The sequence below is a fragment of the Diabrotica virgifera genome, chromosome 4, assembly GCF_917563875.1.
Source record: "Diabrotica virgifera virgifera chromosome 4, PGI_DIABVI_V3a".
NCBI classification, from domain to species: Eukaryota; Metazoa; Arthropoda; class Insecta; order Coleoptera; family Chrysomelidae; genus Diabrotica; species Diabrotica virgifera.
In genome coordinates this window covers 12,486,366-12,512,282 of record NC_065446.1, presented here as the reverse complement: position 1 = coordinate 12,512,282, position 25,917 = coordinate 12,486,366, and the positions used below count along the sequence as shown (strand labels likewise).

At 32.6% G+C, this 25,917-nt stretch overlaps 1 protein-coding gene across 1 annotated transcript in view; it reads right to left on the bottom strand.

The window, feature by feature from the left end:
* The window catches only part of LOC114326283 (lysosomal acid glucosylceramidase), a 43,240-nt gene that overhangs the window by 3,733 nt on the left and 13,590 nt on the right, over positions 1-25,917 (bottom strand). Inside the window, exons 4-8 of the mRNA XM_028274592.2 lie at positions 19,570-19,854; positions 14,922-15,035; positions 13,645-13,789; positions 8,586-8,656; positions 6,403-6,680 (exon numbers count right to left, since the gene is read on the bottom strand). Coding sequence (XP_028130393.2) covers positions 6,403-6,680; positions 8,586-8,656; positions 13,645-13,789; positions 14,922-15,035; positions 19,570-19,854 — 893 coding nt within the window. The remainder of the gene's footprint in view (positions 1-6,402; positions 6,681-8,585; positions 8,657-13,644; positions 13,790-14,921; positions 15,036-19,569; positions 19,855-25,917) is intronic.

The following is a 25,917-nucleotide window of genomic DNA, read 5'->3' as shown; positions in this document are numbered from 1 at the left end:
GCATACAATATTCCAGCTACAAAAGATCTGATATGAAAATTACGTGGCGCGAAAATGTATTTTCATTTTGATGCAAAACAAAATTCTAGTTTTATTTTAAAAGGTTTTTCCATAATATTTGCTAAATTTGAAGTAAACGCGCCACAAAAGAGTAAATTTGATACAGTTTGAATTTTGAAACTCTTTTGTGGCGCGTTTACTTCAAATTTAGCAAATATTATGGAAAAATCTTTTAAAATAAAACTAGAATTTTGTTTTGCATCAAAATGAAAATACATTTTCGCGCCACGTAATTTTCATATCAGATCTTTTGTAGCTGGAATATTGTATGCGCCACTCATTTTTACGACGTTTAGCGGTTTTTTATTCTTGTTATATATACCAATGATACAAACCAAAGACGTATGACGTAGATATATTAATATTATGTGACACATGACACAAGCTCGAAACAAATGACAATCGATGAAAAGCACTACTGACAACTGACGATCTAAATATAGGGCTTTTCATCGATTGTCATTTGTTTCGAGCTTCTGTCCTGTGTCACATAATATTAATACATATACGTCATACGTCTTTGGTTTGTATTATTGCATATACCGTATATACCAATAACGTATGTCGTAGATATATTAATATTATGTGACACATGACAGAAGCTCGAAACAAATGACTGTGAATGAAAAGCCCTATATTCGACGTTGCCCGATTGTTCGACAAAAACAACAAAATGCTATACAGATCGGTTACTTTCTAATAGGGTTTTTCATTCACAGTCATTTGTTTCGAGCTTCTGTCATGTGTCACATAATATTAATATATGTATCTACATCATACGTTATTGGTATATACATCAAATAAGTCTGCTCGTTCTTTTAGATTTCTCCAAAGCGTTCGATACCGTAGACCATGAGTTGTTATGTTCAAAATTGCGATACTATGGGTTTGAGGCAGAATCTGTAAACCTAATACAATCTTTTTTATTAAATAGAACACAAAAAATATCTGTAGATAACAAACAATCTACCCCAATAAATATTCTTTCAGGTGTACCCCAAGGGTCAATTCTTTCTCCATTATTGTTTTTAATTTACACTACTGATATTATTAACTCTTTACAATACTGCAGCATAGTTGCTTACGCTGACGACACTCAATTGTACCTTAGTTTCGATAAAGTAGATTTATTTAATGCTTTGGATAAAATTAATTCTGATCTTGAAATAATAAAAGTACTCTCCGACGAACACAACTTAAAACTTAATTCCACCAAATCAAAACTATTATGTATCGCAAATGAAGTCCAACGTCAACTTGTAAAAAACAATTCAAGCATAAAAATCGATCATGTTAGTTTACCATTCACAGCCTCAGCTAGAAACCTTGGAATTATATTTGACGAAAATCTAAGATTTCAGGAATATGTCAAAAACATTAACAAAAAAGCTTTTTCATCATTGAAACTCATTTTTATGAATCGTCACATTTTAAGTAAAGACTTAAAAAAGCTTCTTTGTGAGAGCCTTGTCCTGTCTCATTACTCTTATGGTGATTTTATTTTTATGCCACGTCTACTGGAGGCGGAGAAGAATAGGATACAGAAAATGCAAAACTCCTGTTGTAGACTGATTTACGGGATTAGAAAATATGACCACATTTCACATAAAATAAAAGAATGCGGTTGGCTTAATATGAAAAATAGAAGCACATATCATCTGGGTAACTTTATTCACAAGTTACTTCTGATGCCAAACACCTCCACTATCCTTAAACAAAAGCTCGTCCGAAGAAAGGAAATCCATATGCGAGACGTGAGATTGAAAGACACTTTCACAATGCCACAACACAGATCAGCCTGGTTCCAAAGGAGTTTTACCTACAGCGCAGTAAAGCTGTATAATTCAATTCCTCATAATATTAAACTATATTCAATTAATCAATTCAAGTATAAATTTCGTTTATATCTTTTTGATAAACAATAACATTGCTTAACAATTGTGTTGTGCATTGAGCTTCATGGACATATTTTTGGTTGGGCTGTTTTGAAAGAATTTTTTTCTCAATGATGAGTTTGAAAAAAAATATTTTTTTGAGTACTTGGTTAATATTTAGTTTTTTTTCCCCACCTTTTTTTGTAAGTTAGGTTCCTTTTTAATTAGTTAATGTTATCCCAATAGGGTTTAACTTTTTTGCTTTTGTTCTATATTCTTCAGTGTGCTATAAATATATGCTTATTTGTTTTACATACCAAATGAATAAAAAGTCTTTATTATTATTATTATTATTATATACCAATGATACAAACCAAAGACGTATGGCGTAGATATATTAATATTATGTGACACATGACAGAAGCTCGAAACAAATGACAGTCGATGAAAATCCCTATTATATCATGTTGTTTTCTCTTACATAGCGCAAGTTTGCATAAATCTCTGATTGGAATACAGAAACGTATTCTTCTAGTAGAATAGAAATGTTAACATTTCTATCAATACCTACTGAATATTCATTTTCGTATGAGTCTGATTACATCATTAACTTGTAATTACTTATTTCTTTTATTACTGATTTTGAGATTAGTTCTAATCACCAATTATTTATGTTCTTGATCTGTCTTCTTTTGCATAATATGCTACGTTTAGTTGCTGAATATTGGGACCGTGCAAGTTCGGCAAAGCGACCCCTATTTCTACGCTCTATACTAAAATTCTCACTTTTAATTATATTGGCCAATTATATTAGTCCCTGGATACTGGATAATTGTCCAGGCCATAGTCCAAAAAAAATAATAAGAAGAAAAAATAAGATTCAGGTTATGTTATGAAAACGTCAACAATTGTATGTAGTAAATAAAATTAGTTATTAAAATGCAGTACTGCAAGCAAAATACAATTAATTAAATTTACTTTTATATAATAATTGCAAATCATATCAATATTGTGGAGCAATATATAATTTTTCTGCTTCATTGACAGAAGGTATGAAATATACGTCAATTTGACAATTTCAATTGACAATATGAATTATTTAAGATAGTTGCAATATTTCTCCGCGACTCGCGCACGGTCGTTTCTCGTTTCCCCTTCCAAGTACTTGCACACCGCGAATACTGTGTTAACTGAAAGTCCCCTCCCGTCGTATCTTTGGAACGGTTGTACTTATATTAGTGAAATTTGGAGATAGTAAATAAACGGATGTAGACTTCTAAACTAGACGTAACAGGTGACGTAATAGTGACAAATGACGTCACAGGGCCCCTTTAACCGATATAAATGGGACCTTATGGCAAGTGATATCCCGTTTGAAAGGTATTGGCGATATCTATTCAATAATACTAATTTTGTTTGAGTTTATCCTGAATTTTATAAATAAATTAAAGAAAAGTTCCAAAATTCACTATTATACAGGGTGTCCAGAAACTCTACCGACAAACGAAGACAGGACATTCCTTAGATAATTTTAAGACAATTTAACCCAATTCACCTAGTTCGAAAATGCTTCCTAAGGGCGCTAGAGCTCTTTGAAGATGGCGTTATGTAATTAGTTTTTCTTAAATACTTCCAGAACGCTTCTATTTAGAAAAACAAAAATTGGTACTCTAATTTATTTTCCAGAAACGAATCGATTCCATCCATTGCGAATTTCTAGTACCGGTCATAAGCGTCCGTTTTGGGCAGGGCAACGGATATTTTATCGCCTAACTTTTTTGTCTTTAATTTTTAAGCAATTTTTACTTTGAAATATTAAATTGTCAGGTATTCTAGTACTAAAAGGTACTCTTACTTTAAGTGGATAGGACACACCGTTTTCTAGAAAAATCGATTTGAAAATTTTTCGTTCTTCGAATTAAAAATAAAAAATATTAAAAAAAAACTATTTAGAAAGATGAAAACTGGTACATTTATTTATATTCCAGAGATTAATCGATTTCATTAATGGCGAATTTCTAGTACCGGTCATAGGCGTCCGTTTTGGGTAGTTCAACAGTTATTTTATAGCATAATTTTATTGTCATTAATTTTTAAGTATTTTTGACACTAGATTATTCAATTATGAGATATTCGAGTACTAAAACATACTTTTGCTTTAAGTTGGTAAAATACATCGTTTTTTTTTTAATTTTTTTCAATTTTTTTCAATTTTTTTTTCAAATTCCCAAATTTAAAAACTTTCAAATTGATTTTTCTAGAAAACGGTGTGTCCTACCGACTTAAAGTAAGAGTACCTTTTAGTACTAAAATACCTCATAATTTAATAATCCAGTATCAAAAATGCTTAACAGTTGAAGACAAAAAAGTTATGCAATAAAATAACCGTTTCCCTACCCAAAACGGACGCCCAAGACCGGTACTAGAAATTCGCAATGGATGAAATCGATTCATTTCTGGAAAGTAAATATGTATGAACATTTTCGTTTTTCTAGATAGAAGCGCACTGAAGGTATCTAAGAAAAACTAACTACATGGCGCCATCTTCAAAGAGCTCTAGCTCCCTTAGCAAGCATTTTCGGACTAGGTGAATTGGGTTAAATTGTCTTAAAATTATCTGAGGAATCTCCTGTCTTCATTTGTCGGTAGAGTTTCTGGACACCCTGTATAAGTGTAACCCTTCAAAAACACGAGGAGGAAACACTTTTGGCTAGCACTCTATTACGTTTTATTACTTTTTACCCGACATTTTTGATACTTCCTATTATTTTTTGGATTTAATTTTGGAGGTATATCAACATTCTATTATGACCGATTGGGGTTATTTACAGTACTATAATATTTTAAAAAAACTCGTTAATGTTCAGCTCAGTTGGGCGATATTGCTCGAGGTGTAACAATTATAAACAAGGGAACAACAATAAATCAGTGGATATATCCGCTGACCTGAGTATTAATGGCCATCGTAGAAAGTATTGTAAGATAGTGCTGTATAACATTTTTATAAGAATGACTTACGTATTTAGCTATTAAAACTATGAAATATGAACCACCCAAACTATGTGATATGTTTAAAAAACTTTTCGAAAGATGTCTAAATGGAGAAAAAGTACCAGATGAATGGCTAACATCACATATTACTCCCATACATAAGAAGGGACCTAGAAATAACCCCAAAAACTATAGGGGAATAGCAGTCATTAACAGCATTGGAAGATTATATTCCAGGATATTAAAAATAAAATAGAACAAGAAATTCAAGGAAAGCAAGCTGAAGAACAAGCTAGTTTTCGTGCGGGATGTTCAACCGTAAACAATCCATTCACTTTAAAAATAGCACTAGAAAAGAGGATACAAAGAAATCAAGAAACCCACTTTGCTCTCATCGACCTAGAAAAAGCCTATGATAGTGTCCCCATAATAGAAATATGGAAGTCAATGAAAGACATCGGTATCGATGGAAAACTCATACAAGCAACTAAAATGTTATATGAGACCACTAACACCAGAATCAAAAACGGCAAAACATTCACTGAGGCATTTAATACTTGAAAAGGCGTCCGACAAGGATGTTGTCTATCTCCCACTCACTTTAAAATATACCTTGACCAATCCTTACAGAGGTGGACAAAAGCAGTAAAACCGATGGGACTGAAAGTGGGAGACGAATCCCTATTTGCATTATACTTTGCGGACGACCAAGTTGTTACAGCCCAAGATCAAAATGACTTAAGCTATATGATACGGAAGCTAAATGAACATTACCAACAGGCAGGATTACTAATAAATATGGACAAGTCAGAATTCCTCATAGTGGGAAACACAAACATTGAAAACCTACCATTGGAACAAGAACATATTGTTGGTGTGAAACAATGCAAATATTTGGGAGCTATATTTCACAAACGAGGAAATAGTGAAGATGAAATACAACGTAGGATCAATAAAGGTAGAAGCATCACTAGATCCCTCAATTCAATTTTATGGACACACATATCAGGAAGGAAACAAAGAGAAGACTATATGAAAATATAATGAAGAGCGGTACAATCTACGGTGCAGAAGTTTGGGACATAATTGCAAGAAATAAAAAAAAGCTACTTAGTACAGAAATGGACTTTTTGAGGGGAGGTTGTCAGGTTTCGAGATTAGAACCTGTAAGAAATGAAACAATTATAGAACATAAATATGAAGGTGGAAAAAACTATAATGGACGATATTGAATAGAGACAGCTGACATGGTTCGGTCACGTTAAAAGAATGAATGAGCCTCTCTGGCCGACAAAAATATTAGAGTGGGTCCCACCGGATAGAAGAAAAAGGGGACGACCACGGAGAAGCTGGAGGGACAATATTCAGGAGGCAATGGATTCGAGGCAATTAGATGAAGATATGTGTTACGATATAAAAAATTGGAAGCTGGGTATGGAGAGGCGACGACAGCCGTTGAAATCGATTATATACTTACGTATTTAATATAATTACAGCAACGCTTCCATCTGGTCTCTTAAGAGCGGTTACTCCCACACCGCTGATGTCAGCGGTGACTTGAAGACGAACTGTACCTTTTGGAGCAAATTTGGATACGTGACTTAACGCATAATAAGTAGGTTGCTTATAAAACTCATTCTCGGCAGAATTAACGATTATAGGGGCATCTACATAGTTTTTTATAAATGTTGGGCCTCCTTGCATGTCTAAAGCCAAATTCCAATCAATCCAGCCACTGGACCAGGTATTAATATTCTGAAAAGAAAATACATAAATAATTGACTATTCAGAATACTTAGTTTTATAAAAATCGTTATTAATCAATATTACAAGCCATGTAATATTTTATAGTAAGAATATTTTGTGTACTCGGTTTTTCAACACGATGACATGACATTCAGGAGTCTCCATCTATTTCATTGTCACTTGCTGCCATACTGTCACTATGTGAACAAGTCCAACCATAGCAGATGTTACCTGGGGCGTATTAACGAAATATTTCTAACATCCATGCAAGTTAGCATTTTTAACCGATGTTTTCTTGACGGATCACTTTTAAAGGGCTATGAGCCACATATTTTTGTAAAAATATATCTTGGTGGTTAGCATGTAAATTTCACGTAGGTATCACCTATAACTTTTCGTAATCGTAGTCAAAATTTCAAAATCTTTGCATTTTAGGTAAGCACTGATGATAATTGGTAAACGAATCAAAAACTAGTTCTGTAATGTAGCCCTCTTTAGGGATTTTAAATACATATAACTTTTATAAAGGATTTTATTATTTTTTGTATTACATGGTATACAACCAACTACAGCAAAACTTTTTCCTTGTGGATTTTTTAACTATTTCATTGTCTTTTCTTAGCCTCTGGATGATAGTTATGTTTTTTGTGTGGTGTATATATGAGGCCCTTAACATACGTCGGTAGCATCACATTTCAAACGTAACATCTAAGAATTTTTATGCGTTCCTACCTATATTGATACTTAGAAATAAGTTTCAGAGAGTCTTCCTAAGACTGTTAAAGAGCTTCTGGCTTTTTGAATGCGAGTTTTTATTAATTTTGTAGCTGTGATCTTATGTATCCTTAATATTGCAGCCCAGATAGCATATTTTCTGCACTCTTTCTAAGGGTGTATTGTTAATGTAATTTGGGCGTATATTTTGGTGTTCTTATTAACGATCATTATTTTTGTCTTCTTACAATTTAGTTTTAGGCCCTATTTGTTACATGCTTCTACAACATTATTCATCATCCTTTGGAGCCCCTGCGCAGTATCTGCCAGCAATATTGTAGCGTCTGCATATCTAATATTGTTTATAAGTTCTCCATTTACTTCAATACCATCTTCTGATTCGCCCAAGGCCTCTCCAAAGATGTTTGCAGAGTATATGTTAAATAATGCTGGTGACAGTATACAACCCTGTTTAACTCCTTTTCCGACTGTAAAGATTTCAGACAGTTCATTTTCGAATCGAACTCTTGCTTTTTGTTGGAGACATAAGTTTGGGACCAGTCTTATATCCTAATACTTTCTTTGGCAAACGCTTCCCAGAACATATTGAGTCATCTTTATAATAAATTGTTAAACTTTCAGTAATTATTATATTTTCACTTAATTCGTCTTATATAAATATGCTTATTGTGATCATTGACTTTGTATTAAGTGGGTTTTCACCGCAATCGACACTGAATTATGTATATCTAATATATAGAGTTATAAGAAAACTAGAGTGTAAAAACCATAAAAAATAGTACAAAACTATAAACAAATGAGAGGTAGTTCGTAATATTGTAACTCTAACTTTAAATTCAGTTAGACGCGTTCGAGTTGTGGTTGTGGTGTTACCGTCGCATGCTCAGAATCCCGCGGATAGCACATGGGGACTATCCTCAAAGGGCAAGAAATGATCAACATCATAAAAATGAGAAAGGTTCAATACTTCGGTCATATTAAAATGAAAACCTAAATATCGCTGTCCTGGCTGCGTAATATTAGACAATAGATAGGTCGAACGGTCAAGAAATTATTGTTTCATATAGCTATCGACCGAGAAACATTTCATCAGCTTATTATTACGACGATAAACAATACTTAAAAACAAGCACGGCACACAAAGAAGAAGAAAAAGAACTTTAAATACAATGCACTTACCTGGATAATATCACCTGCATAACGTTCAGCTCCTTCCCATTCGCCTAATAGTACTTGTTGAATGATATAACCTGAAATATCAGAAACAATAGAGTAAAGAGCCTAAGAACAATATAAAACAGTATACTAATTTTCTGATATTATCACGAGATATCTAAAAAAAAAATCATAATTAAACCATGCCCTGGAATGAGCCTTCGTCTTCTAGGATTTTAGATACTGAAACCGTTATACTGAAACAGTTTTCTTGACGCAAGTCCAAGTTAAATATTATATGTATAGACTAAGAGCCGCTATAGGTGAAAATTCTTAATCATTTTAGGCACGACGGGACCCTATAACTTAAATAGTAGAACCTAAAAGAAAACGTTTGAACACTATGCCGTCACTTTTCAGTGGCACATGCGTCCACAGTGGCGCATCAAAGTTTCCACTTATGGTCGGGATACATAAATTAAAAAATACCCTCCCTAATTAACAGAATTTAATTTTTTTCATTTTTTTAAGTTTTATGTGATTAAGACATAAGATTCGTCGTAATTTTAACCCACCACCCCTTTCTCCCTGCCCCCACCATCAAAAACTTTATTTTTCGATTTTATTTTTTTTTTTTTGGTGGGATGCAATCAAGTTTAAAATTTCAAAAAATTTGCACGCATAGTTAAGAGTTTTACAAAACACGTCTATTTTTTATAGACCTGTAGGTTGAGTGTACATAATCTCAAAAAAATTTGAAATTTTTTTTTTTGAAAAAAAGTATATAACTTTTTTTTGGGGAGAGCTGTAGATCTAATTTTTTCTTAGTCTTGTGTATTTTATCAAACACTATATTTCTAATTTTTTTCAGATTTTTCTGTAACGTTGGTCACCTTCAAAAATCCAAAAAACTGTTTTTTAAGGGGGCTTTGGGGGGTTTGAACGTGTTTTTCTGATTTTTAAATATTCTAAAGAACTCAGTTACTTCAAGTTATATATAACCTATAAAAACAAAATTGATTTGATATATTATGAAGTCTATAAAATAGGGAAAATCCCCCAAAACCCCCCAAAAAAACAGTTTTTCGGATTTTTGAAGGTGGGGAGACTTACGGAAAAATCTGAAAAAAATTTAAAATATAGTGTTTGATAAAACACACAAGATTAAGAAAAAATTAGACCGTCAGCTGTTCCTCAAAAAAAGTTATACGCTTTTTTGAAAAAAAAATTTCTTTTAATTTTTTGAGGTTATGTACACTCTACCTATGGGTCTATAAAAAATAGGCATGTTTTATAAAAGCCTCAACTATGCGTGTGAATTTTTTGAAATTTTAAAATTGATTGCATCCCACCAAAAAAAAATAAAAACGAAAAATAAAGTTTTTGATGGTGGGGGCAGGGGGAAGGGGGTGGTGGGTTAAAATCACGATGAATCCTATGTGTTAATCACATAGAACTTAAAAAAATAAAAAAATTAATTCTGTTAGTAAGTTCTGTTAACTTTTAATTTATTTATCCCGTCCATAAGTAGAAAGTTTGATGCGCCACTGTCGACGCATGTGCCACTGAAAAGTGACGGCACAGTGCTCAAACGTTTTCTTTTAGGTTCTACTATTTAAGTTATAGGGTCCCATCGTGCCTAAAATGATTAAGAAATTTCACCTATAGCGGCTCTTAGTCTAGTATATTAAGGATTAAGCGAAGATGGATAATAAGAATTACTTTTTCTTATTGTTATTTGAAGTGGATGGTAAGTAGAAGTTAAATCCAAATTTTCATGCAATTCTGAAAATTATACGGCATCGCCGTATTTTACGTTCATTTACTGAGCTAATAGTTAAGTCATTTAACTGAGCTAATAATAGTACTATCAAGTCTTATATTCATGTGATTTTATTTATCTTAATTACGATTTTTTTCGAAGCCTCTTTAAATTATTTGACATACATTTTTCTTGAATCTTCAAGATTACAGTAGACAATACAAATAACACAAAATAAACTATAGCAGATTATATGGAAAAACTTTAAAAACTCTAATAGAAAATGAATATGCTGTATATTATAGATCGAACAACAAGCAGGATTCCGAGCAAGAAGATCGTGCATCAACCACGTCTTCACGCTCAACCAACTCAGCTAAAAAAAAGTAGCCAGAAACAAAGAAGTACATCTACTATTCGTCGATCTAATTAAGGCATATGATAAAGCACCATTGTGTAAATTATGGCAAGTCCTGGAAAAATCTCCTACTGCTTATAACATTAATAAAAGCAGTGCAAAAATTCTATAACAACATTCAAGCAAACATAAAAATCAAAACGTTAAAAAGCAACCGATTATCTGATAGCTTTATGGCGAATAAGGGACTACGACAAGGATGCAGCTTACACTGCTACATATTCTGGCATCGGAATATAGCCAAATTACGACTCAACACTATACACTCTACATTTTGCTGATGATCAGGTGGTGATTGCCCAGGATAAAAATTATCTAATATTTACGACAAACCGGCTGTTTTGAGAATACAAAAAATGGAGCCTATACGTCAATGTAGACAAAACCAAATATATGTGTATAAGAGGACAGAAAAATGAGTTACAACTGGAGGATGATATGGTTATTGAGCCGTGCTCTGATTATTTATACTTTGGAACGAGAATCCAACAAAGTGAAAGGACAGAATTCGAAATAGAGGAAAGAATTATGAAAGGAAAGAAAGTAAAAGCGGCTTTGAACTCACTACTGTGGTCAAAAGCCATATCAAAAGAAAAGAAATCACAGCTTTATAATAGTGTCTTTAAAAGCGTGGCGATGTATGGATGTGAAACCTGGCAATTGAATAAGCGAAGAGAACAGAAGTTGCTCGCACTGGAAATGAACTTCTGTTGAAGATCGACCTGCATCTCTAGAGTCTCACACATAACGGATTAACGAGTACGAGATAATATGAATAGGAAAACAAACATAATAAAAGAAATCCAAGAAAAACAACTTTGTTGGTATGGCCATGTACAGAGAATGGAGGAACATCGACTCCCAAAGCTGATATTGGAATGGCAACCCTCGGAACGAAGGAAAATGGACAGACCGAAAATTACCTGGATAAGTGGAATCCAGAAAGCAATGTCTGAGAGAGATCTATATTCTAAGAGCTAGTGAACCCTCCGACTAACGGTCGTCCTGTAAGGCTAGAAATTTTTCTAATGATAATTCATAGCACACCAAGGCTAAAAACCATGACCTGGCAGGCATCAGCCGTGCACGTGTATCTACCAGGTGAATCGAAAACTGGATAGTTTAGGGGTAAAATAAACTTTCTTCTGTAAGGTTTAAATTTAAGTATGTGTTTGAGTAAATCATCTAGAAGAAATGTGTACAATGACAGGCGATTCTGAAGTGCATAAGACCTTGCCAGGCGAGGGGAAAGATTAGGGGTTTTTCCTAAAATTATTTTTTTTTAGGTTTTTTGAATCATTCCAAACAGAAAAGGTCTTTAGTGATTTTTCTCTTAAGTTAATAGTTTTTGTTATATAAGCGATTGAAAATTTTGAAAATTGCGAAATAGGCCATTTTTAACCCCAAATCGGACATTTATCTAAAAATTTCAAAGTTGCCAAGGTAGGTAGATATTCTTTAAATATTGGTTGATGAAATCCCAAAGAGTTTTTGCAATACAATATCGGAAACCCCTTTGTTTTTTAATTGCTAATCAAGCGGGCGCGACACTGTAGTATAAGTGAGGACGTTTGAATTGGCATAAATTCATTATCTCGAGAATGGGCAAATTTCAAGAGAAATCCTCAGACAGGTCGATTTTTATTTTTGAATTAGGACTTTTTGGCATATATAGTGACGTCATCCATCTGACCGTGATGACGTAATAGATGATTTTTTTAAATGAGAGGAGGGGTTGTGTGACAGCTCATTTGAAAGGTTATTTAATTCTGTATTCACTAATATAATCATTAACATAATTATTTATACAGGGTGTACAAAAAAATTTTTTTTATTAAATTAACTTTGATTAAATTTGACAAATAGATGAAATTTTTTTCTGTACACCCTATATAAATAATTATGTTAATGTATATATTAGTGAATAGAGAATTAAATAACCTTTCAAATAAGCTATCACACAACCCCTACCCTTGTTTAAAAAAATTATCGATTGCGTCATCACGCCCAGATGGATGACGTCACTAGTATTATATATATATATACCAAAAAGTCCTAATTCAAAAATAAAAATCGACCTGTCTGAGGATTTCTCTTGAAATTATTTGCCCATTCTAGAGATAATGAATTTATGCAAACTCAAACGTCCTCACTTATACTACAGTGCCCTCGCCCGCTTGATAAGCAATTAAAAAAAAACAAATGGGTTTTCGATATTTTATTGCAAAAAACTCTTCGGGATTTCATCAATCAATGTTTAAAGAATATCTACGTACCTTGGCAACATTGAAATTTTTAGATAAATGGCCGATTTAGGGTTAAAAATGGCTGATTTCGCAATTTTAAAATTTTTCAATCGCTTATATAACAAAAACTATTAACTTGACGAAAAATCACTAAAGATCTTTTCTGTTTGAAATGATTCAAAAAACCTAAAAAAAATTTGTTCGATGCAAAAAAAATAATTTTAGGAAAAACCCCTAATCTTTCCCCTCGCCTGGCAAGGTCTTATGCTCTTCAGAATCGCCTATCATTGTACACATTTCTTCTAAATGACCTACTTAAGCACATACTTAAATTTAAACCATAGAGGAGAAAGTTTATTTTACCCCCTAAATTTGCACTTTTCGATTCACCTGGTAGATACACGTGCACGGCTAATGCCTGCCAGGTCATGGTTTTTACCCTTGGTGTGCTATGAATTATCACTAGACAAATTTCTAGCCTTACAGGACGACTGTTAGTCAAAGGATTCACTAGCTCTTAGACTACTACGACCAGGAGTTTTGACAGATAGACGTGGCTGGAAAATATGAACCGGAAGGCGTATGACGTTATAAAGCGGTGTTAAATATAATATTTAAAGAACAAATAATTTTATTAATTATAAACAAGGTACCTACCATTACAAGCTTCGGTAACTATTATAAATTTATCTGGATATTCATTATGGGTTTCGTTAACCCTCTCCATGCCTACAAGAAAATCCCAATACCAATGTAATCCAATACCGTCTATATATGATTTAACATCCTCATCGTGGAACATCTGCAAAAACCAAATATATTTTCACACAAATATTTGCATTCATATACAAGTCACCAATCAGAACAAAAATGGATTATGGCTCCATTGTGTACACGTCAGTATCAGCTATCCACCCAATATTAAAACAGATCGAGATAATTCAAAATACCTCATTTGGTATTGTTACAGGAGCTTTTCGAACATCGCCTGCACAAAGTATTCAATGTCTAACCAATGACTTCCTACAACCAATTCCCAGCAACTCTTTTGACGTCGTCTGTCCATCGTGTAGGTGTTTTACCTCACCTCTTCTCTCTGCTCGCGGTCTCCACACTGTAACCTTTTGGGTCCACCTACCGTCCTTCATTATGGTTTCATGGCTCGCCCAATTCCACTTCACCCATGCTATTTACTCTATAACATCTGTGACGCCTGCCCTATTTCTTATTTCCTCCTTTCTGACCCTGCCTCTGAGAGTCAGTCCAAGTGGCGACCGTTCGATTCTCCTTTAGGTCGCTCTAAGTTTGGTTGCTGTGGCTTGGGTCAACGACAGTGTTTAGGCGCAGAAAGTCATGATGACTGGAAGCACACATTGGTCGAACAATTTTTTTTTCAGAAAAATTTAGCATGTTGCTTTTAAAGATGTCTGATATAGCTCCATACGTGGCCCATGCTAAGGTGATTCTCCTTTTTAGTTCGGCAGTTTTACTGTCCCTGGAAATTTAACTTTCGTGCCCTAAGTATTTATATTTATGGACCAATACTATTTCGTTGAAGTCGACTGTTGGATTTTCGCTTGGTACCCGGTTTGTTACGTATTGTGTCTTTCCAAAATATATGTTTAAACCAACTTATTTACAGGCGGCATCTAATTTAGTAAGCATAGTTCTAATATCTCTTATGTTATCTGTTATAATAACTATGTCGTCAGCGAATCGTAGGTGGGAGAGCATTTCGCCGTCGATATTTATTCCTTTGGTGTCCTGCTCTAATTGTTTGAAATCATGTTCAAATACTGCCGTAAAGAGTGTGGGAGCAAAACGTGTCTCTTGCCTAATTCCTCTTTTGAATTATAACTGACTATTTGCTCCTCGTATATGGGTTGAATGACCCTGAAGGTTTCAGCTATTTTTATCGACCTATACTTACTTACCAGTTCTAGGATCAAAGGCACTAAAAGAGTACTGTCGTCATGTCCAATAATTTTTATATCTTTGTACTCAGAATTTCTAAGTGTCGGTCCAAAGTTTTCCTTAATCCACCGGCCCTAAAAACATTTGGAAAGTATGAAAATTATAAAAAAAATTCATAACAGTTTTATTGTTTATTATAACGAATTTATAATAAATTCCATATTATTGTTAATAATTTTAAATGATAAAGATTTTGTGTTGAAATTAATTGACGATAAAATGTTAAGAAGTAAATAGATAACAATTTGAACTCTGAATATTAGTTTTTCGTACCATATTTCATCCTGATCAATTATTGATATTACAAATCAGAGAAAAAGAATTTAAGACGAAATTGAAAAGTCGGAACAAGGTCTCAATTTTCCTATTAAAATCATTATCATAATATTTTAGCTTACAGCAACAACCTTAGGCTTTACAACTTTAGCTTACAGCATTACAAGCATTAAGAGCACGTATTCCCATATTTCTTAAGTCTTCATCGATGTTGTAAAGGAACTTTGTTCTGAGTCTTCTCCTTTTTCTATGACCCATGGGTCTATCAAGGAACACTTTTAACAGGGGAAGTTTATTCCATCTGCATTCCCCATAGATTTATTTGGTTCCTGGTATATTCTATAAAGTTCTAAGTTTTATCGACTTGTCATTCACCGCTATATCTACTTTTCTTTCGAAAAATCCTAACATGTTTTCATTCCTTTTTGTTTGTACAAGTCTAACGTTATTTAAAAGATGTTGTTATAGTTTTCCATTTCCTCAGGTAGCCTTACCTCCTCGACTGTGTTAGTTGTCGCCCTTAGACAGGGTCTTCTAACTATGACCAAAAATGGTAACATTGCTCCTGTTGTGATTATTTCCCAAGTTAACATACTCCTTTTCTAACTTAACTACACCGTATTGAAGATGACCAAATAATCCGAAATACGTATACGGTTTCCGTTCATTTTTTTTTTTTTTCGTTTACAGTTTTGAATTTTAAAAACACCTTTTTTGAAACGCCTCTGGAGTTTGAAAAGGACCACAATAGTAAGAACACCTAATTACATTTTAATCTGATTGTTTTTTCTTTCTGTTCTCTATGTATCAGAGTTGTAATACATTTTCCAAAGATGTTAAAAATAAACACAAAATTACTACATTTTAGAACGTATTTTGTCCATCATTATCATCTGTTTTTTAATATTTGTGTTATACTCTGGGCTAATTAGCAAAATTCATGGAAAAGTTATTTACCAGCAATTTTATTACTGGAATCGAATTATAAGATCCTATATATTGATAATATAGGTATGCAAAGTCCGCAGATAGTGGGCTACTTTTTTTATAAACAAAATGGCGCCGACAAATCGTATTTTTTTAAATTATTGCTCTATAACTCCGAAGCTTTTAACTTTACAACAAAAAAATTTTCCTCGGAAAATGTGGGTTTTCCCAACTAAATCTCGAATTTTCAAATAAATTTTTTGGGCCAGTAATTATTTACCGATAATTATATAGCTTGGTGAAATAAAAGCTTTCTTGGTATAGATTATAAATTCAGAAGCCGGTTAAAATGAAACGAATATTTTAGCAACAATTCAATTGTTAATTAACAATTTACAGTCGCAATAACAACCAAAATAATCATGAGACATTGATCAAACTTAGAAAGATTATAAAGGTGTGATGCCTATTTAATATTTTGTCGACAAAATATAAATTTTTCATTTTTTTGCATAATCTTTAAATGTTTAAAAAAAATTGTTATAAACAAATTAACATTTCTTAGAAATTGTTTATTATATTCTAATTTTAAAAAATACTTAAAATGCGTATTTCATAGGTCTTGAAAATGAATGCTTTAAAAAAATTTTCCAACCATTTGCAAAAAAGTTAGGAAACAGCAAAATAAATATACGATATCTCCATTGTTTATAATTTGTTTTAATTGTTTCAAAGCTTAAAAGTGAGTCTATGGTACAATCTAATTACTCATAAAGAAGGTCAAAAATTAGTGCAATGGTTATATTTTAATCAAAGATTAAAAATACTTTTTTTTGTAATTTTTAGCGCGAAAGTAGGCTTGATACAGAGCCGGAGATAAAATGTTCACTCGAAGCGACTGACACGCTTAAACTCGCGCGAGTTTTGTATGTGGGCGGGTAGCTACGGTACTGTATTATTCTACTTTCGCGCGTGTAAATTATAAAAAAATATATTTATAATCTTTAATTAAAATATAACCATTAAGCTGATAATCGATATTGTTTTATAATTAATTAGCTTGTACTTTAAGCTCACTTCTACGCTTTGAAAGAGTTAAAAAAAATTATTAACACCGTAGTAATAGTATGTTTATTTTGCTGTTTCATAACTTTTTTGAAAATGGTTGCAAAAAAGTTTTAAAGCATTCATTGTCAAGATATTTGAAATGCGCATTTTAGCTATTTTTTTAAATTATAATATAATAAAAACTTTCTGAGAAAAGTTAATTTGTTTATAACTATTTTTTTTTAAACATTTAAAGATTATGCAAAAAAATAAAACATTTATATTTTGTCGACAAAATGTTAAATAGGCATATCATCTTTATAAGATTTCAAAGTTTGATCAGTGCATCATAATTATTTTGGTTATTATTGCGACCGTAAATTATTAATTAACAATTGAATTGTTGCTAAAATATTCGTTTAATTTTCACCAGCTTCTGGAACTATAATCTAAACCAAGAGGGCTTTTAAGTCACCAAATTATTTAATTATTGGTAAATAATTACTTATCTAAAACTTTATTTGAAAATCAAAGATTTTGTTGGGAAAACCCGCATTTTCCGAGGAAAATTTTCGTCGGAGCAGATCGGGAAAAACACATCTCTATGCAAAATTTAATCACGGTGAATTTTTATTTGAGTGTATTTGTTGTAAAGTTAAAATCTTCGGAGTTCTAGAGCAATTATTGAAAAAAAACACGATTTTCGGGCGCCATTTTGTTAATAAAAAAAGTAGCACAGTATCTGAGGACTTTGCATACCTATATTATTAATATATAGGATCTTATAATTCGATTCCAGCAATAAAATTGCTGGTAAATAACTTTTCCCAAAAATGGCCTATTCTCCGATAATCAGCCCAGACTATTAAAAATGTTGAGTGCTGTCAAGTTTTTGAAATAATCTCACGACTAGTAAGTGTACTAATACAATGTGATATCTTGTAACTATAGTTTGTTTTATCTACTAGGTTGTTGAATAAGTTTTGCGGTTCGATAAGAAAAACACAATTTTGTGGATTGCAATAAACTTTATTTTTCAGTGTAGTCTTCCTGAACATAAATACACTTGTTCCAACGAGATTCCAATCTACAAATTCCATCCCTAAAGTGAGAATCTGGAAGAGTTGCAAAATAGGCTTCCACAGCTGCTATGACTTCATCATTTGATGAAAAACGCTTTCCACGCATGAATTTTTGTAAGTACTGAAATAGATATAAGTCACTAGGGACCAAATCTGCTCTGATTTTAGCGATTTTTAAGATGCTCATATGAAAAGGTGCATTGTCCTGATGAAAGAGGATTTTTCTTCTCCAAACCAGGTCTTTTTTACGAATTTTCTCCTTCACCTGTTCTAAGAGGTTACAATAATATTCAAAATTTATTGTTTTAGCAGTTTGCAAGTAATCCACCAACAAAATTCCTCTTGCGTCCCAAAAAACTGATGCTAACACCTTCTTAGCCGATTTGTGGACGCGAACTCGTTTTGGAGTCGAAGAACCAGGTTCAAACCACTCTTTAGCCTCTTGTTTTGATTCAGGATCATGGTGATAGACCCAAGTCTTATCCATAGTGATGAATCGACGCACAAAATCTATTTTATCCTTTCGAAAACGCTCTAAATGCTGCTGATAAAGTCACATTCGAATGTGTTTTTGTTCCGTTGTTAGAGAATGAGGCACCCATTGTGAACACAGTTTTCTGAAACCCAATACTTCAGTCAAGATATTGCTTGTACTACCCAATGAGATCCCTAGGGCTTCTACTAAATTTCTTTCAGTCACTAGACGATTTTCCAATACCATATCCTATATTTTTTCCACGATTTCTGGGATTATTACTGTTTTTGGACGTCCTTGACGTGGATCGTCTGCTAGGCTTGTACGACCGCGTTTAAACTCAGCAACCCATCTTTGTACTGTACCGATTGAAGGAGAAGAGTCCTTATAGACTTTCAACATTCGTTCATAAATTTCCTTTGCTTTTAAACCTTCCAAAAATACAAATTCAATCACTAGACGATACTTGATTGTTTCCATTTTGATAAATACTGTGACAGGTCAATAATAAATGGCTTGTAAACAAATAACTAATTGACAGATTGGCATGCAAGTTCACACACATTCGTATGAAGAGTCTACCAACATAACCTAAAAAATTTATGCTGGTGTTCACTCTTATCGAACCGCAAAACTTATTGAACCAAGAGTCTTGATTAAGTGATCAAACAATCCCGAAAGCTAGAAAAAAAGTCAAAAGAGTGTTTTTTTCATATCCTGGCCAACCTTGTAACTGCAACCCTAATAAACCAGTTACTTGTTGATATTGACAGACACTAATATATATAATATTAGACTCACCTGACTTTCTGGAAACCATCCAACACTAGGGATCGCTTTAGGCATAAATGCTGTCATAGGTTCATTGCCAGTGGTGACGCCCCAGAAGCTGACGCTTTCGTTTTTATACGCATCCAAAAATTTAATATAGTAGTCAGCATACACTTGGTACATATCACTTTTAATAAAAGAGTAGCTAGCAGTAAATTCAGGATTTGTTTTCATCCAACCCGGGGCTACCCAAAGGGAAGCAATGAGTTCAAGGTTGTTTTTTGATAGTTCTTTGGCCTTGTGTATAAACGGAAGCTAAAATAATATAAAATATTTGCAAAATGAATAAAAAATCATTGTTGGTTGAGTACCATAATATACTTAATTTAATTTCTTAAACTAATAGGATTTAAAAAATTCAACAAAATAGTACGTAAATTTATTGATTTAATTTTAGTTATTTTTAAACTAACTATAGAACACTCAGTTAAAAATTCGTCAAATGTCAGCTAAGCTTAATTAAGCACTCTATGGGCCAGTTTTTTTTCTTTTATGACATTGATATTAGTTATTGAGTCAGTCGTAGTCAGATTTTAGTGTATTCTGGTATTGTGAAAAATTAAAAGCAATCCACATATTTATTGAATGGGATTGGAGTCAGTTTATAACCTGTTTAATTTTTCATATGTAAAAAACAATATTGAATAAAATCTATAATAATTAAAATAATTACAAAGCCAACCCTGTCCTGTCCAATAGTAATTAATTCATCCCAACTTAATTGCATCCCTTCCAATACACAAAAAAAATGTGTGTGTACTTTGTACGCACGTAAGAAGTTATACTTCTATTTTATGATTCCAACGAAATTAATATATGTACTTTAAACAGTTTATTTATATTTTATTTAAATATTAAGCTAATTTTAATACTTACTACTTTCCAAACATTTTTATTAAAACAATACCAGAAATTTAAAAAATAAAAGAATAAAACACACACAAACACATTGAAAAATGCCACAAAGAAATGATTTTTGAACAATAATTGTTGGCAAAAATTTTAATTAATGCCCATTTTCTGAAAAAAATTATATAACAAATATAGTCACAATCATAAAATGTATAAAAAAAATAAAAAAATAAAAACTTGCATTGGGATTCGAACCCGCGTGCTTAGATATGAAATCTACTTACACACACCTGTCACCCGACTTAACCACTTACACGTACTTGTCATGTGGGAAGATAGGCTAACTGAACGTTTTACTGTTTGACAGTTCTGAATTTAATCAAATTAGTTTGATTTTTGTGTGTGTTTGTTCACAAAGGGAATTAAAATATTAAAATACAACAAAACATACAGTAAGAAAACAATAGGTGTAGAGAAGTGTATTAGATGAGGAGTGGTAGAAATTTTGTTGGCCATCATCATCATCAGTAGCTCGACAACCCTTTTTGGGTCTTGGCTTGTTCTAGGATTCTCCGCCATTCTGTTCTGTTCCTTGCTTCGTTCTTCCAGTGGGTAATCTCAAGTGTTTTCAGATCTTGTTCCACTTGTTCCATGTATATAAGTTTGGGTCTTCCCTTTGACCTTCTCCCTACTGGTGTTTGCTTCATTATGTGTTTTGGTGTTTCGGTCTCCAACATTCGTTTAATATGGCCTATCCAGCGCAGACGTCCGATCTTTATGGATGTTATGACGTCGGGTTCGTTGTATGTTGCGTATAGTTCAAAATAATATCTTCTGCGCCATACGTCATTTTCTTTCACCCCCTTATATATGAGGGGTCTAAAAGCAAAACCAGCAATCTCCACTTTGACAAATTTTTCAGGAAATACAATTTTTTAATAAAATTTTAGCATTTTATTGAAGTTTGTTTTTTTTTTGTTATTTATATTTATTTGTACATTGGCTTTAGTTATGCAAAAAAAACTTAATTATTTACATTAAATTTTAAGTAATTAACAATTTAAGTTTGAAGATTTCTGGTTTTGCTTCAAACACTTGGAGATTGCCGATTTTGCAACAGAAAAAACAATATATGAATTCAAAAATCACACATCTTCCTTGAAACTAAATTTTTATTGAAAGAAACAAATATTTATGGAACAAAAAATTTTTAAACAATCAAATCTGAAATTTCATCACAAGCATCAGCTTCTCCTTCAATATGTTCAATATCTCCTTTATTTTCTTCGGAATCAATAATGTTTTCTAACGTATCATTATTCCTATTTAAAGCGTTATGGTAAAACTCAAGATTTTCTAAGTTTTTCCACTCTTCTCCATTATGTTTATTTCAATTCAAAGGCGAATCAATTTAATAAATACGTACTAATAATTTTAATGTAACAAAATCTTAATAACACTCAAAGACGTTGCAATTTCGTCAAAGACTAAAGCATGTTATAGGTTGTGCGCTGTGATTGGTGAAAACGGAGATTGCTGGTGTTGCTACTCACGCACCGATGGAGATTGCTGTTTTTGCTACTAACCCTATTTTTTGACGTTAAATATTCACAAGATATTGGGAGTTTTGCTACATAATATTTTGTGAAGTAGAAATTAACACAAAAATATAGATGGCAGCAATAACTCAATTTGATGAAAATGTGGAGATTGCTGGTTTTGCTTCTATACCCCTCATATGTGTCTAAGGATTTTTCGTTCAAGCGTACCTAATAAGTTCTCATCGCTTTTTGTCAGGGTCTATGTTTCTGATCCATATATAAAGACCGGTTTTATCAGGGTTTTGTATATTTTGCATTTGGTTTTTCTCGTGATGTTTTTAGATCTTAGTTGTTTAAAGAGTCCATTATATGTTTTATTAGCAATAGAAATTTTGTTAGTAGGTACCTTATCAAAAATATGTAAATCAAAGCATTACCTACTAGATTTTCCAAATAGGTAAGTATGTATGTAATTTCTTATTACAATAAGTACTGAAACATTTACAACTACGTACGTACTAGTTGCTTTTAAAAACTATTTAAAAAGTTACTACAATTATAAACTTGCTTTTGTCTGTGTCCTCACAACAATAAAAACTAATATACTATACAATATTATTTGTTTATCAATAACCTCCATATTGAACAATTATTGTCATGCCATTTGAACACCCAATCAGAGCAAATGTATAATGCGTCTGCGTCGGGGACCAAGGTTTTTGATGAATTCGCGCTTATTAAATTTTACACCCGTCGCGCCTAAAGAAGTATAACTTCAAAAATTATTATACTTGGACATTATTTGCGAGAGAAAAAACACTCTCTTCTAGTACTACCTGCCTGAGGGTTAACAACTCTTTCTTCGCTTCAAGGAAAGAATAAGATAGCCTTTCTTTTGGGCTAAAACGAACAATATAATTAGTAATCTCTATCTCTCGCTCTATCATATGTTAGCTTTCGTTTTGCAACACATCTCCGCAAATTAAGACAATAATTAGATATTAAATAACCTTTAATAGTCGAGGAGGCTTTCTCGCAGGCTTTTGATAAAGTCTGGCACACTGGCTTGCTATACAAAATAAGAAAAGTCCTTCCTCTCAACTACTTTCTAATCCTCAAGTCCTATCTCTCCGACCGCCATTTCATTGTAAAAGTTAAAGATCAGTGCACTAACTTACATCCAATCAAAGCTGGAGTACCCCAGGGTAGTGTTCTTGGACCAGTTCTCTACCTACTCTACACAGCAGATCTTCCTACAAGCCAAAACATCGTCACAGCCACATATGCAGATGACACAGCAATCATTGCAGCTCACTCAAACCCGTACATCGCCTCGCAACTGCTCCAGACAAATCTCGACAATATAAATATCTGGTTACAGACATGGCGAATTAAAGTAAACGAAAGCAAGTCAGTACATATAACGTTCACTAATCGAAAAGATACGTGCCCAACCGTCTCATTAAATAATCAAGTACTACAACAAAAGGATGATGTAAAATACCTAGGTATGCACTTGGACCGCAGACTAACGTGGAAGAAACACATATTCACGAAAAGAAAACAGTTGGGTCTGAAACTCAATAAAATGTACTGGCTGATAGGAAAAAGGTCACAACTGAGTTTGTACAATAAAATTTTAGTATACAAGGCAGTGATTAAGCCAAGATGGAGCTATGGTATCCAACTGTGGGGATCTGCGTCGAGATCCAATATCGACATCCTGGAGAGATTACAATCGAAAACCTTGCGCATTATCACAAATGCACCGTGGTACATGCCCAATGAACTCATTAATCGTGATCTCCAAATGAAGACTGTTAAAGAAGAAATTGCCAGTTACGCCCAAAAATACGACATCCGACTACAAAACCACCCCAACAGGCTAGCTAAGAACCTAATAAGACCCGAGCCAAACAGAAGGCTAAAGCGCCACACTCCAAGCGATCTACGAACAAGATTTTAAATTTTAAATTTTCAAGAATATTTTATTTATGATAGAGTTATATTTATAGGGTTTAATTTATTAGTCACAAATAATTTTGTTAAGTACTAAAATTATGGTTTCATAGGTTCTTGTCACTGGACAGTCTCCTGCAAGTCTCTTTTAATTGTTAAACAATTTACTTATTGTAATCATTATTACAGATCGTAAATAAATAGGATGTTAAAAAAAATAGTCGAGGAAATGAAGCATTTTGGCACGCAATTTTTTCATCCAGCATGGATTTACTTGAAATTTTCAAAGAAGGTAGGGAATAGTCCAAGGATCATTTTCTATATCATGCCGTTGTACGCTAAAACCTTGGGGGTGGTTGCCGCCCCATCTCGGGGGTGGGAATTTTTTATTACATTTTAACCATGCAAATCGATGTAAAACGTAATTCTAAGAAAAAAATTATTTTTACATTTTCTTCATAAAATTAATATTTTTCGAGTTATTCGCGCTTGAAAGTAACATTTTTTCGTCGAAAAAATCGACTTTTTTATAGGGTTTTTTGAGAATACTTGGAAAAATATGCATTTAATCAAAAAAACTGTAGAAAACAAAATTATATCTTTTAGTAACACAAACTAAATTCCTTTCCTATAATATCTTTAAGACCGATAAAAACCGAGATACTCCATGATAAAAGTTAACTTTTCTCGTCAAATCCTTATTTTTAAATATTCAAAGCCAAATAACGGGAAAACTTTGCATTATTCGAGAAAAACTTAAATAATTTTTTTCAAGTATATATATCAAGCTTTTAAAGAATAGTAATAAAAAATTTCTAAGAGGAAAATAGAGCGACTTATGATCAAAAAAAGGTTGGTACCTGCTTTTCTTCACGAAAAAATCAGTGAAAATAACTCCCTAACTACCCTCCTAATTAAAAATTGGTCTTCACCTTTCAGTAATTCCTTGTATATTTGTATTGTCAATATAACTAAGAAGTTTGATCTATTTAAAAGGCCTAATTTTAGAAAAATTGGAGTTTAAAGGAAAATTGATTTTTTCAATTTCATATTTTTCACCTTTTACTTCAAAATATCTGCGAAAATACTGGAGATACGAAAAAAATGATAGGGTACTAAATTGTAGCTTTTTTAATAACTAAAATTATATTGTACACATATTTTCATTACAGTGAACAGTTAGCGAGATATAGCTGTTTAAAACCTCTATTTACGAGCAAACACCCCCTTAATAGAGCCCTTTAAACGCACCCCAATTAAAAAGTAAGGAATCTAACGGAATTTAATTTACACAGTCTTACAGTTCTTCAAAAATACTACAAAATCATTAAAAAAACTTTTTATCGCCAAAAATGAAGGAGCTACATTTATAAAACGATTTTCTTTTCGAAATATTCGAATAGTCCGCTTATGGAACATTTTCAATGCATGTATAATACCACAGAACTGGTTCGTATACTGGAAGATGACTTAAAAACTATTTTTGTATTTGTACTCTACATATTTGTAAATTCGTATTTCTGTGTAAATACATGTTTTTGTAATTCTTTAATTCTACTTTTTTTCTGTATAGATCTCTTAAAATATTTACTTATAAAAATTGTAATGTTCTTAAGGGTGGTTTTTAAGGGTTGAAATATGATATTACATCCTAAAGCACAAAACAAGCATTATTTTTAGCCAATCAACACCAAATTTTAATTTTTACATTAAGGGGTAGTTTACACCCCTAAAAATAATCGACGCCCTTGAGCATGTTATAGAATATGAAGTAAAGGGTGAGATGATCCTAATCCCAAATTTTTATGTAAATCGATGCAAGCCGAAATTATTCTTTTAGAATAAGTAATTTTTTATATATAGCTCCAACAAGGGTGGTTTTAAGGGTTGAAATATTATGACAGTATATCTTGAAGCATAAAACAATTATTAGGTAAATAATAAGAACCAGATATTGGCAGTATTA